Source organism: Pelobates fuscus, chromosome 9 (genome assembly GCF_036172605.1).
Source record: "Pelobates fuscus isolate aPelFus1 chromosome 9, aPelFus1.pri, whole genome shotgun sequence".
Lineage (NCBI taxonomy): Eukaryota > Metazoa > Chordata > Amphibia > Anura > Pelobatidae > Pelobates > Pelobates fuscus.
Window position 1 is genome coordinate 154,512,881 of NC_086325.1, and position 13,516 is coordinate 154,526,396.

The 13,516-nt window shown below is 41.3% G+C and overlaps 1 protein-coding gene across 1 annotated transcript in view; it reads right to left on the bottom strand.

The window, feature by feature from the left end:
- LOC134573224 (carboxyl-terminal PDZ ligand of neuronal nitric oxide synthase protein-like) overlaps nt 1–10,455 on the bottom strand; it is a 171,485-nt gene extending 161,030 nt beyond the window's left edge. The window contains exon 1 of the mRNA XM_063432820.1: nt 10,083–10,455. Within this exon, the coding sequence (XP_063288890.1) occupies nt 10,083–10,187 (105 nt within the window). The 5' untranslated portion in view covers nt 10,188–10,455. The remainder of the gene's footprint in view (nt 1–10,082) is intronic.
- Between the last annotated feature and the right edge of the window lie 3,061 nt (nt 10,456–13,516).

A 13,516-nucleotide genomic window follows, 5' to 3' on the forward strand; every position in this document is an offset into this window, starting at 1 on the left:
GGGACTGCCACGTTCCAGAATTTGTAATTCCGTGTTTGATTATTCCCTATATATACTATGTATCTATGAGGAATGAAAATTAATATTAAATGTAGAAATCCACACTGCTGAATGTAGCTCTATCCTGAAACACCGTGCCCCGTCCTAGGATTCCTGTCCATCATCATTGGAAGCCTTGGCTGTGCCAGGACTGAGATTTAAAAAGAAATCTCGAGGATCAATACACAAAAAAAAAAAATAAAGATCAATACATGTTACAGGCAAGTTTCAAAGTTTTCACAGAAGTCAGTAAATACACAAATATGAAACTGGCTTTTAAACTTGCAGGTCTAGCCAAGCTTCCAGCAGCACCACTGTTACATGAACAGCTCTGCTGGTAATGACACAGAGCGTTGAATGTCAGTAATTTTCCTCCTTAGCTACATGCTCTCTCAGGAATGCATTAAGTGCAATTATTTTTTATTTATTTTTTTAACCCACAGAGAACGTATTGTTCTTAAAGCTTTACCAATTTTGGTCTCGAGGAGGATACATTTTAAGATTTGGGAAGTAAACCAAATTATATCATCTCCTTTATTATTATTATTATTTTCTCTGCTGGGAAAGCCTTCCACAGCTAATTCCTACCTGTGCATCGTTATCCATACAGTGAAGTCAACTGATGGAATGTTAAAAGTTAAAAATATAATCAGTCATATATTTAACTACAGTCACCGAGACCACTTCCTCCCAATGAAGTTCATTTCTAGTGGCGATCTTCCTGGAAAACGTGTCATGTGACATGGAAGCTCATAGCAAAACATTGAATAAAATGGGTAGCTTGGATGAGTGCACACTGTTTGCTGCGCATGCCCATTAGATCCCCGAAGCAGCTGTACGAGCACTGGATGGGTCCATCGCCAGAGGAAGCCATGCCCCCTGGATGACAGCAGGTGAGCAACACAGAGATCCTCACCAAAACTGCTGTGTGGTTCTGACCCAAGGGATTGCCACTCGGATACTCTTCCGTATTCTTACAAGGCAAATAAAAAAAAATGATTGATTCCATCACGATGACCACTGGTACTATAATGTTACAGGCTGGCAATTCATTTCATTATTTTACAGAAATTACAAGTGTCTTAAAGAATGTAAAGATGGAAGTCTTGGTAATTAGGCTCATGCACAGGTAATACATTTCTCAACCAGCTCAAAAAAAAAAAAAAAAAATTAAAAAAAAAATTATCTGCAACAACTACACCAATGATTTTAGGCCCGCTCTTTTACTACAAAGGTAATGTCCGATTCCTCTTTAATTCATATTCACTAAACATTAAGTTGACACTGAAGATTAAACTTGAAATATTCCAATTACCTAAGAGGTATTTATGAAAATGTGGACAGTGGATTAAAAGGACAAAATAGCCATATTTTATATTGGGCCAATTTGGCTTTTTGTTTGGCCCAATATAAAGAATTAAAAAAAAAAAAAAAGATTATTTTAGAAGACAAGAGTTGTAAAAATATTAAACCAGAAATGATGGCCAACTATGGCACTACCGCCAACCACAGACAGACCAAGAGTCATGAAAATATCAACTGTTGCAAAGTTAGGGATCTTTATATAAATTATTGCTTTATAGGTGGCAGTTCCCCGTTAGTACACAACCACCAATCATCCTGTCTAAACAGCCAATTGTTCAGGTATTTAAAACCGAAAAAGTGCAGGACAAGTGTAATACAGTGAAAACATCTTCAAATTATGGAAACACTCACTCCCCCAAATAATACATCTGCAGAGCCATGGAGGACACCATTCACTTACAGAAGCACGGAGATGCTCCTACCTGAAACATTTCTTGACCCAGAAAGTACTCCCTCACTGGACCCCTAGGGAAGTAACTCCCTTTGAAAAATTATGCACCGCCACAAATACACGTAAACGTACACGCTCACAAATACACAAAATAATCCTGACACCGCAGGAGGACCAAAACTCACTCACTTATCAGCGGAAATACGTTTTCAAAAAACCCATGTTAGCGTCTATCAGTCTGTCTAGACGAGAGTCTTTTTACAAAACGCATCACCCGATGGTACAGAACACCAGACTTGCTTCACTTATTCTGGCCAACTATTTCAGACAAGTGTTGGAGGTGTGAGGGAGAAAAAGGGACCATGGAACACATATGGTGGGGGGTGCCCACAAATAAAAGGCTACTGGAAGGAAGTAATTACAAAAATTAACAATATTCTAGAAATAACACACTCCCTAACTCCTTCCCAGGTTTTGTTAGGATGGCCGCAATCATTCCAAGATAAAAGGAAAACAACATTTGTTATGGTTACTGCTGGGTGAAGCAAACAACCTCATCCCAGTGTACTGGAAAAAAGCACAACCCCCACAGTGACCCAGTGGATAGAAAGAGTAGAAGGTACAAGAGAAATGGAAAATCTCCATTGGTCCACACTGGGCAAGCGCAATAGAGATCTGAGCACATGGGAACCCTGGATACAATACTGGGCACAGAAACAGAACCAGTCATAACCAACTAAAAGCTGAAAGTAAAAATCGCATTGTACCTACTACCACTGCGCACGCTTAAACTCCTTTACTGTGTTAACCTCTACCACTTCAGCTGGAAGGCTATTCCATGCATCCACTACCCTCTAATTAAAGTAATATTTCCGAGTATTGTTTTTAAACCTTTGTCCCTCTAATTTAAGACTATGTCCTCTTGTTGTGGTAGTTTTTCTTCTTTTAAATATAGTCCCCTCCTTTACTGTGTTGATTCCCTTTATGTATTTAAATGTTTCTATCATATCCCCCCTGCCTCGTCTTTCCTCCAAGCTATACATGTTAAGATCCTTTAAACTTTCCTTGTAAGTTTTTTATCCTGCAATCCATGAACCAGTTTAGTAGCCCTTCTTTGAACTCTCTCTAAGGTATCAATATCCTTCTGGATATATGGTCTCCAGTACTGCGTACAATACTCCAAGTGAGGTCTCACCAGTGTTCTGTACAATGGCATGAGCACTTCCCTCTTTCTACTGTGAATACCTCTCCCTATACAACCAAGCATTCTGCTAGCATTTCCTGCTGCTCTATTACATTGTCTGCCTACCTTTAAGTCATCAGAAATAATCACCCCTAAATCCCTTTCCTCAGATGTTGAGGTTAGGACTCTATCAAATATTCTGTACTCTGCCCTTGGGTTTTTACGTCCAAGATGCATTATCTTGCATTTATCCACATTAAATATCAGTTGCCACAACTCTGACCATTTTTCTAGTTTACCTAAATCATTAGCCATTTGGCTTATCCCTCCTGGAACATCAACCCTGTTACATATCTTAGTATCATCCGCAAAAAGACACACCTTACCATCAAGACCTTCTGCAATATCACTAATAAAAATATTAAAGAGAATGGGTCCAAGTACAGATCCCTGAGGTACCCCACTGGTGACAAGCCCATGCTTCGAATATACTCCATTGACTACAACCCTCTGTTGCCTGTCACTCAGCCACTGCCTAACCCATTCAACAATATTGGAATCCAAACTCAAAGATTGCAGTTTATTGATAAATCTACAGTTTGTCTTGAATTGGAAATTTTGGAAACCTGTTGGACTTTGGTTAAAGAATAAACAAAAAATGATGTATAGCACTCCTTATTGTGAAAAGATGAAATCCATTTATTGGCAAAACAGCAATGTTTCGATTGTGTCTCTTTATCTTTTTAATGTTTGCCAGTCTTTGATACTTATCAGGGAAGGCGGACCTGGAATAAATACACCCTATCACAAAAATAAAAATGAGTGCTCTCGAATACCATTGTTGTTTATAGTTTATATTGGGCTTTGGTTACAGGAACACTTTGGTCAAACAGACTACCTTATCTCAATGAAGTGGTCTGCTGGGGGCAGTGGTCTTGTCCTTTTAACCCTGCAATATAAAACACTGCACTATTCAGAAACGGTTGTTTACATTGCAGGGTTAAATCGCTTCTAGTAGCTATCTTCCTGACAGTCCTCGGTTCTAGAAGAGACACTTCGTCTTCCAGAACCAAGTAAAACTGGGTCTGAGAACCAAAACATGGCATTCGGCTATGCATGCATACCTCCTATCCATTGCTTCTAAGAAGCAATGAATTGGACTAGATTGAAGATGTCAGCAGGTCTTCCAAGGTGGAGTAGGCGGCTGCAGGAGAGGACTCCCTGAACTGGAAGTTTACCTAGTTCTTTTTAACACAAACGGGGTGGGTGGAATGGAAATTATAATCCTGAAATAGTGGCTTTTATTTTTGGGTCTATAGGTACCCTAGAACGCAGTTTACAGAGAACAAATCTGTTATAATGTGCACATACTGATTTTTTTCCCCCAAAAGTACAGTTTACAGAGCTGGGGGACTAAAAAAAAAAAAAAAAATGTTTTTTAAAAAATATATGACTTTTCCATTATTGCTGAAAATCACATGAGCCTTGCTTTCTTTTAGGTTCTTTCCAGAATCCAGAGTATAACCATCAACTTGGCTGTGACAGGGGGGAGATTTGATTTGCACAATAAAATAGACAGAAAGAGCTGAAGCATGATAAATCGGGATAGCCAGTGGGAGACTCCCAACCAGCGCAGATGTGAAATTGTCAGGCAGACCGAAATTACCATACAACAAATACCATAGGATTTTAGTTACATCAATAATATCCCAACGTCTCCGATCTGCCAACTTTACACTTTACAATGTAAATGGATATATACTGGGAATGAAATCTCGGCATTTTGATTACAGCAATTAAGCCTGCTTGTGTCTGAAGGGGATTCAGACTTGTATTTTTGCATAATTCCAAGCAAACAGAAAAAAACAAAACAAAAAAAAAAAACACATCACAGACTTACTCGCTAAACAGGGAAATGTGAAAATCTGACAAGGGACTTGGAAAATTAGGGCTGTAATAACAACAAAACAGGTTGATTACCCAGGATGGAAATATAGCTGAAATGAAGATTATTTACCAATGTGGATATTTTATGAAACTTGCAATTCTGCCCAGGTTTCAATTTGCTTAATAACTCCCACAGTCCATTGTACATTGAAACATATCCTCAGAATTAAAGATGTAACACAGCATATATTGTGGGCACTGTATACAACGTGTCGAGTAATTAAAGTAAAGGAATCGGCAGATCGTTTGTAAATGTGTTTCGAAGATTTTCTTTAACAGTTTATTGGAAATACAGGAATACTGTGATGTATAAATAGTTATTACAAATTTTATGGCAAGACAGGAGGCGAATATTTGCTTATCTTTCTTTACTGAACCTCCCAGCAGCAAAGAAATAGTTAACAGTAGTAAAACAATTCAACCAATCAGAGTGTACAACAGTATTATATGATGTCATCAAGCTCCTCCCAAACGGATCCGGTAAGTACATTATTTCTTTGTTGTTTTTAGCACCTTTAAAGTGCTAACACCCTTTTTTTCAATGATTCATTTTGCCTATCTGTTTTCTTGACAGGCTTAAAAAACGAAATACCTGCTGTTTCTTATTATTAATAAAGAGGCCTTGTGGGTGACCCCCACCTTTTTACTCTGTTACTTTGTTCATGAGTGTTTGCTGTGGGTGACCCCCACCTCACTACCCACTCCTTATAATCAATCTATAACAGGTGTCTGAACACCACTATTACAGAGGGTGAACCCCACTCCTACAAATAAAGTAACTCAAAGTGATCCCACACTTATTTATATTATAAGACATAACCATCTGTCTAATTAAATTTAGTGGTGAACCCCAATTGCTGTTATTGTAGTGGTACAACCCACTTGTGTATTTTAGTGGTCACCCCACTAATAATTATTGTGCCGCCTTTTACATATTAACTACGCAAATAACTTGGGTGACCCCCAATTTATAAGAATTTTATTTAACACTGTTGGGTGAACCCCATTTTATACCAAATTTCTTTCTTAACACTTGACTATTGGTCAGACCACTCTAAAGACCCACCATGTCTGATAATACTGAGCCCGCAATCTCCCAAGAACTTAGCTGGTCTCAACCATTGCCGAATCCATCCCCAAGGCGTTGGCAGCCTTCCATGACAAGACTTCTACCGAAGTCAATCCTACCGCACGTTTGCTTTCTGACTCCGAGGATTCTCAGCCCTCGGATCAGGAGACCACACGTAAGCGCCCTTGGAAAGGGGATAGTAGGTCTGCAGGCAAGGGTAAGGCTCCTGCCAAGTCCCTGAAATTGTCTGTTTCTCACCCCGCCCACGTTATCTCCGATCCCTTAGAGGGTTCTACATCCCACACGGGCGACAGGGTTGAAGATTATTATCTTGGCTATTCTGATGAGGACCCCTCGGCGAATGCGCAAAAAAGAGGAATTGGGAGGAGCTTGATGACATCATATAATACTGTTGTACACTCTGATTGGTTGAATTGTTTTACACTACTGTTAACTATTTCTTTACTGCTGGGAGGTTCAGTAAAGAAAGATAAGCAAATATTTGCCTCCTGTCGTTAATAAAATTTTGATTATTCAGTCACTAGGGCTAGAATAATCCCGAATTGTACATTGCAATGAGATATGCAGGGCATTTTAACTATTATGTAAAAATAAGGCAACTGTACTAACCAGACAGCAACAAGGGGACATCATACACTGCACATGTAGCAGGGGGGACAATACACCATACACTGCACAGGTGGGGGGACAATACACCATACACTGCACAGGTGGGGGGACAATACACCATACACTGCACAGGTGGGGGGACAATACACCATACACTGCACAGGTGGGGGGACAATACACCATACACTGCACAGGTGGGGGGGAGGGGGAAGACACCGTACAATTTACAGGAAGCAGGGGAAAGACACACCATACACTGCACAGGTAGCAGGGGAAAAACACACCATACACTGCACAGGTAGCAGGGACAGACACACCATACACTGCACAGGTAGCAGGGACAGACACACCATACACTGCACAGGTAGCAGGGACAGACACACCATACACTGCACAGGTAGCAGGGACAGACACACCATACACTGCACAGGTAGCAGGGACAGACACACCATACACTGCACAGGTAGCAGGGACAGACACACCATACACTGCACAGGTAGCAGGGACAGACACACCATACACTGCACAGGTAGCAGGGACAGACACACCATACACTGCACAGGTAGCAGGGACAGACACACCATACACTGCACAGGTAGCAGGGACAGACACACCATACACTGCACAGGTAGCAGGGACAGACACACTATACACTGCACAGGTAGCAGGGACAGACACACTATACACTGCACAGGTAGCAGGGACAGACACACCATTCACTGCACAGGTAGCAGGGGGGAGACACACCATTCACTGCACAGGTAGCAGGGGGAGACACACCATACACTGCACAGGTAGCAGGGGTGGACAGTATAATATACAGCACAGGTAGCAGGGGATGGACAGTATAATATACAGCACAGGTAGCAGGGGATGGACAGTATAATATACAGCACAGGTAGCAGGGGATGGACAGTATAATATACAGCACAGGTAGCAGGGGATGGACAGTATAATATACAGCACAGGTAGCAGGGGGACATACAGTATAATATACAGCACAGGTAGCAGGGGGTGGGCAGTATAATATACAGCACAGGTAGCAGGGGATGGACAGTATAATATACAGCACAGGTAACAGGGGATGGACAGTATAATATACAGCACAGGTAACAGGGGATGGACAGTATAATATACAGCACAGGTAGCAGGGGGACATACAGTATAATATACAGCACAGGTAGCAGGGGGTGGGCAGTATAATATACAGCACAGGTAGCAGGGGGGTGGGCAGTATAATATACAGCACAGGTAGCAGGGGGTGGGCAGTATAATATACAGCACAGGTAGCAGGGAATGGACAGTATAATATACAGCACAGGTAGCAGGGGATGGACAGTATAATATACAGCACAGGTAGCAGGGGATGGACAGTATAATATACAGCACAGGTAGCAGGGGATGGACAGTATAATATACAGCACAGGTAGCAGGGGATGGACAGTATAATATACAGCACAGGTAGCAGGGGGTGGGCAGTATAATATACAGCACAGGTAGCAGGGGATGGACAGTATAATATACAGCACAGGTAACAGGGGATGGACAGTATAATATACAGCACAGGTAACAGGGGATGGACAGTATAATATACAGCACAGGTAGCAGGGGGACATACAGTATAATATACAGCACAGGTAGCAGGGGGTGGGCAGTATAATATACAGCACAGGTAGCAGGGGATGGACAGTATAATATACAGCACAGGTAACAGGGGATGGACAGTATAATATACAGCACAGGTAGCAGGGGGGTGGGCAGTATAATATACAGCACAGGTAGCAGGGGGTGGGCAGTAGAATATACAGCACAGGTAGCAGGGGATGGACAGTATAATATACAGCACAGGTAACAGGGGATGGACAGTATAATATACAGCACAGGTAGCAGGGGGGTGGGCAGTATAATATACAGCACAGGTAGCAGGGGGGTGGGCAGTATAATATACAGCACAGGTAGCAGGAGATGGACAGTATAATATACAGCACAGGTAGCAGGGGATGGACAGTATAATATACAGCACAGGTAGCAGGGGGGTGGGCAGTATAATATACAGCACAGGTAGCAGGAGATGGACAGTATAATATACAGCACAGGTAGCAGGAGATGGACAGTATAATATACAGCACAGGTAGCAGGGGGGTGGGCAGTATAATATACAGCACAGGTAGCAGGGGGGTGGGCAGTATAATATACAGCACAGGTAACAGGGGATGGACAGTATAATATACAGCACAGGTAACAGGGGATGGACAGTATAATATACAGCACAGGTAGCAGGGGGACATACAGTATAATATACAGCACAGGTAGCAGGGGGTGGGCAGTATAATATACAGCACAGGTAGCAGGGGATGGACAGTATAATATACAGCACAGGTAGCAGGGGATGGACAGTATAATATACAGCACAGGTAGCAGGAGATGGACAGTATAATATACAGCACAGGTAGCAGGGGGGTGGGCAGTATAATATACAGCACAGGTAACAGGGGATGGACAGTATAATATACAGCACAGGTAGCAGGTGGGTGGGCAGTATAATATACAGCACAGGTAGCAGGGGATGGACAGTATAATATACAGCACAGGTAACAGGGGGACATACAGTATAATATACAGCACAGGTAGCAGGGGGATGGACAGTATAATATACAGCACAGGTAGCAGGTGGGTGGGCAGTATAATATACAGCACAGGTAGCAGGGGGTGGACAGTATAATATACAGCACAGGTAGCAGGGGGTGGGCAGTATAATATACAGCACAGGTAGCAGGGGATGGACATTATAATATACAGCACAGGTAACAGGGGGACATACAGTATAATATACAGCACAGGTAACAGGGGATGGACAGTATAATATACAGCACAGGTAGCAGGAGATGGACAGTATAATATACAGCACAGGTAGCAGGAGATGGACAGTATAATATACAGCACAGGTAGCAGGTGGGTGGGCAGTATAATATACAGCACAGGTAGCAGGTGGGTGGGCAGTATAATATACAGCACAGGTAGCAGGGGATGGACAGTATAATATACAGCACAGGTAACAGGGGGACATACAGTATAATATACAGCACAGGTAGCAGGGGGATGGACAGTATAATATACAGCACAGGTAGCAGGTGGGTGGGCAGTATAATATACAGCACAGGTAGCAGGGGATGGACAGTATAATATACAGCACAGGTAGCAGGGGGACATACAGTATAATATACAGCACAGGTAGCAGGGGGATGGACAGTATAATATACAGCACAGGTAGCAGGGGGATGGACAGTATAATATACAGCACAGGTAGCAGGGGATGGACAGTATAATATACAGCACAGGTAGCAGGGGATGGACAGTATAATATACAGCACAGGTAGCAGGGGATGGACAGTATATTATAAAGTAACATACATTATCTACAGCATTCACCCTGAGCAGCACAGATAGGGGAGTCTTACCTTAGCCTGGAAGTGGATCCCATGCTGGAACGCTTCCTCATTGTGCAGGGGAACCCTGGAGTCACAGCCATCATCCACCAGATTGTATCTGTTCCTGACTGGCATCTTCACAGCACCGAGCACACTGACCTATCAGGGGGAGGCAGTATACCTAGCACCCCAGGCTCACCTGGAGCAATGGGAGGTGGGGTAATAGAATGACTCAGCCCCTACTGGGGTAATAGAGAGGGACAGCCCCCCGTAGGGTAATAATGAGGGTCAGCCCCCCCTGGGGTAATAGAGAGGGTCACCCCCCTCCCCCCCAGGGTAATAATGAGAGTCAGCACCCCCTGGGATTACAGGGAGGGTCAACACCCACGGGGGTTACAGGGAGGGTCAGCACCCACGGGGTTACAGGGAGGGTCAGCCCCCCCCCTTGGGTAATAATGGTCAGCCCCCCCTAGGGTTATAATGAGGGTCAGCACTCCTGGGGTAATAATGAGGGTCAGCCCCCCCTAGGGTAATGAGGGTCAGCCCCCCCTGGGGTAATAATGAGGGTCAGCCCCCCCTGGGGTAATAATGAGGGTCAGCCCCCCCCCCTGGGGTAATAATGAGGGTCAGCCCCCCCCCCTGGGGTAATAATGAGGGTCAGCCCCCCCCCCCTGGGGTAATAATGAGGGTCAGCCCCCCCCCGGGGTAATAATGAGGATCAGCCCCCCCTGGGGTAATAATGAGGGTCAGCCCCCCCCCCTGGGGTAATAATGAGGGTCAGCCCCCCCTGGGGTAATAATGAGGATCAGCCCCCCCTGGGGTAATAATGAGGATCAGCCCCCCCTGGGGTAATAATGAGGGTCAGCCCCCCCTGGGGTAATAATGAGGGTCAGCCCGCCTGGGGTAATAATGAGGGTCAGCCCCCCCTAGGGTAATAATGAGGGTCAGCCCCCCCGGGGTAATAATGAGGGTCAGCACCTCCTGGGGTAATAATGAGGGTCAGCCCCCCCTAGGGTAATAATGAGGGTCGGCCCCCCCTGGGGTAATAATGAGGGTCAGCACCTCCTGGGGTAATAATGAGGGTCAGCACCCCCCGGGGTTAGAGGGAGGGTCAGCATCCCCCAGGACCCTGTGTGTTACCAGCAGGCAGGGCATGGCGGTAGGTGGCTCCCCGGGTACTGGCCGCAGTAAGGGCCGCCCGCTCCGGTCACTCTCCGGCTGCAGCGATTTGAATGAGAATAACCAGCTCCAACACTGGAAGCCCGAGCCGCTCAGACGCCAGCCATTGGCTGAAAGTTCAGTCATGTGCTGCGCTCTGACCAATCACTGCTCGCTCACTGTAACTAGAGTGACACATTGTATCTGTAGCAGGCAGATAGAGGCAAGTCTTAGAGTCAGATAGAACTCTGATTACTGTATAACAGCCATATAGCTAATACAGGGACTTATATCACAGTCATAGCTAATACATGGATATATTATATCACAGCCATAGCTAATACATGGATATATTATATCACAGCCATAGCTAATACATAGATATATTATATCACAGCCATAGCTAATACATAGATATATTATATCACAGCCACAGCTAATACATGGATTTATTATATCACAGCCATAGCTAATACATGGATTTATTATATCACAGCCATAGCTAATACATGGATTTATTATATTACATTAATAGCTAATACATGGATTTATTATATTACATTAATAGCTAATACATAGATATATTATATCGCAGCCATAGCTAATACATGGATATATTATATCACAGCCACAGCTAATACATGGATTTATTATATCACAGCCATAGCTAATACATGGATTTATTATATCACAGCCATAGCTAATACATGGATTTATTATATTACATTAATAGCTAATACATGGATTTATTATATTACATTAATAGCTAATACATAGATATATTATATTACATTAATAGCTAATACATAGATATATTATATTACATTAATAGCTAATACATGGATATATTATATCACAGCCATAGCTAATACATGGATATATTATATCACAGTCATAGCTAATACATAGATATATTATATTATATTAATAGCTAATACATAGATATATTATATTATATTAATAGCTAATACATGGACTTATATCACAGTCATAGCTAATACATGGATTTATAATATAACAGCCAAAGCTAAGAAATGTATTTATTATATAACAGTTATAGCTAATATATAGATATATTATATTACATTAATAGCTAATATATGGATTTATTATATTACAGACATAGCTAATACATAGAGTTCTTATATTACATTAATAGCTAATACATGGACTTATTATATTAATAGCTAATACATGGACTTATTATATTACATTAATAGCTAATACATGGACTTATTATATTACAATGATAGCGAATACATGGATTTATTATATTACAGTATTACAGTGATAGCTAATAAATTGATCTATTATATTACAGTTTTACAGTCATAGCTAAAACATGGATTTAATATATTACAGTATCGGTCAGAGCTATCTATCGATCTATCTATCTAATGTCTATCTATCTATCTATCTAATGTCGATCTATCTATCTATCCCTATATCTATCTTATTATCTATATATCTATCTATCTAATGTATATCTATCTATCTATCTATCTATCTAATGTCTATCTATCTATCTAATGTCTATCTATCAATCAATCTATCTATCCCTATATCTATCTTATTATCTATCTATCTCTCTATCTCTCTATCTAATGTCTATCTATCTATCTATCTATCTAATGTCTATATATCAATCTATCTATCTATCTATCCCTATATCTATCTATCTCTCTGTCTATCTATCTAATGTCTATCTATCTATCTAATGTCTATCTATCTATCTATATATCTATCCATCTATGGTATCTATCTATCTATCTATCTATATATCTATCCATCTATCTAATGTCTATCTATCTATCTAATGTCTATCTAATGTCTATCTATCTATCTATCTATCTATCTAATGTCTATCTATCTATCTATCTATCTAATGTCTATCTATCTATCTATCTATCTATCTATCTATCTATCTATCGTCTATCTATCTAATATCTATCTATCTATCTATCTAATATCTATCTATCTATATATCTATCCATCTATGGTATCTATCTATCTATCTATCTATATATCTATCCATCTATCTAATGTCTATCTATCTATCTAATGTCTATCTAATGTCTATCTATCTATCTATCTATCTATCTATCTAATGTCTATCTATCTATCTATCTATCTAATGTCTATCTATCTATCTATCTATCTATCTATCTATCGTCTATCTATCTAATATCTATCTATCTATCTATCTAATATCTATCTATCTATATATCTATCCATCTATGGTATCTATCTATCTATCTATCTATCTAATGTCTATCTATCTATCTATCTATCTATCTATCTATCTA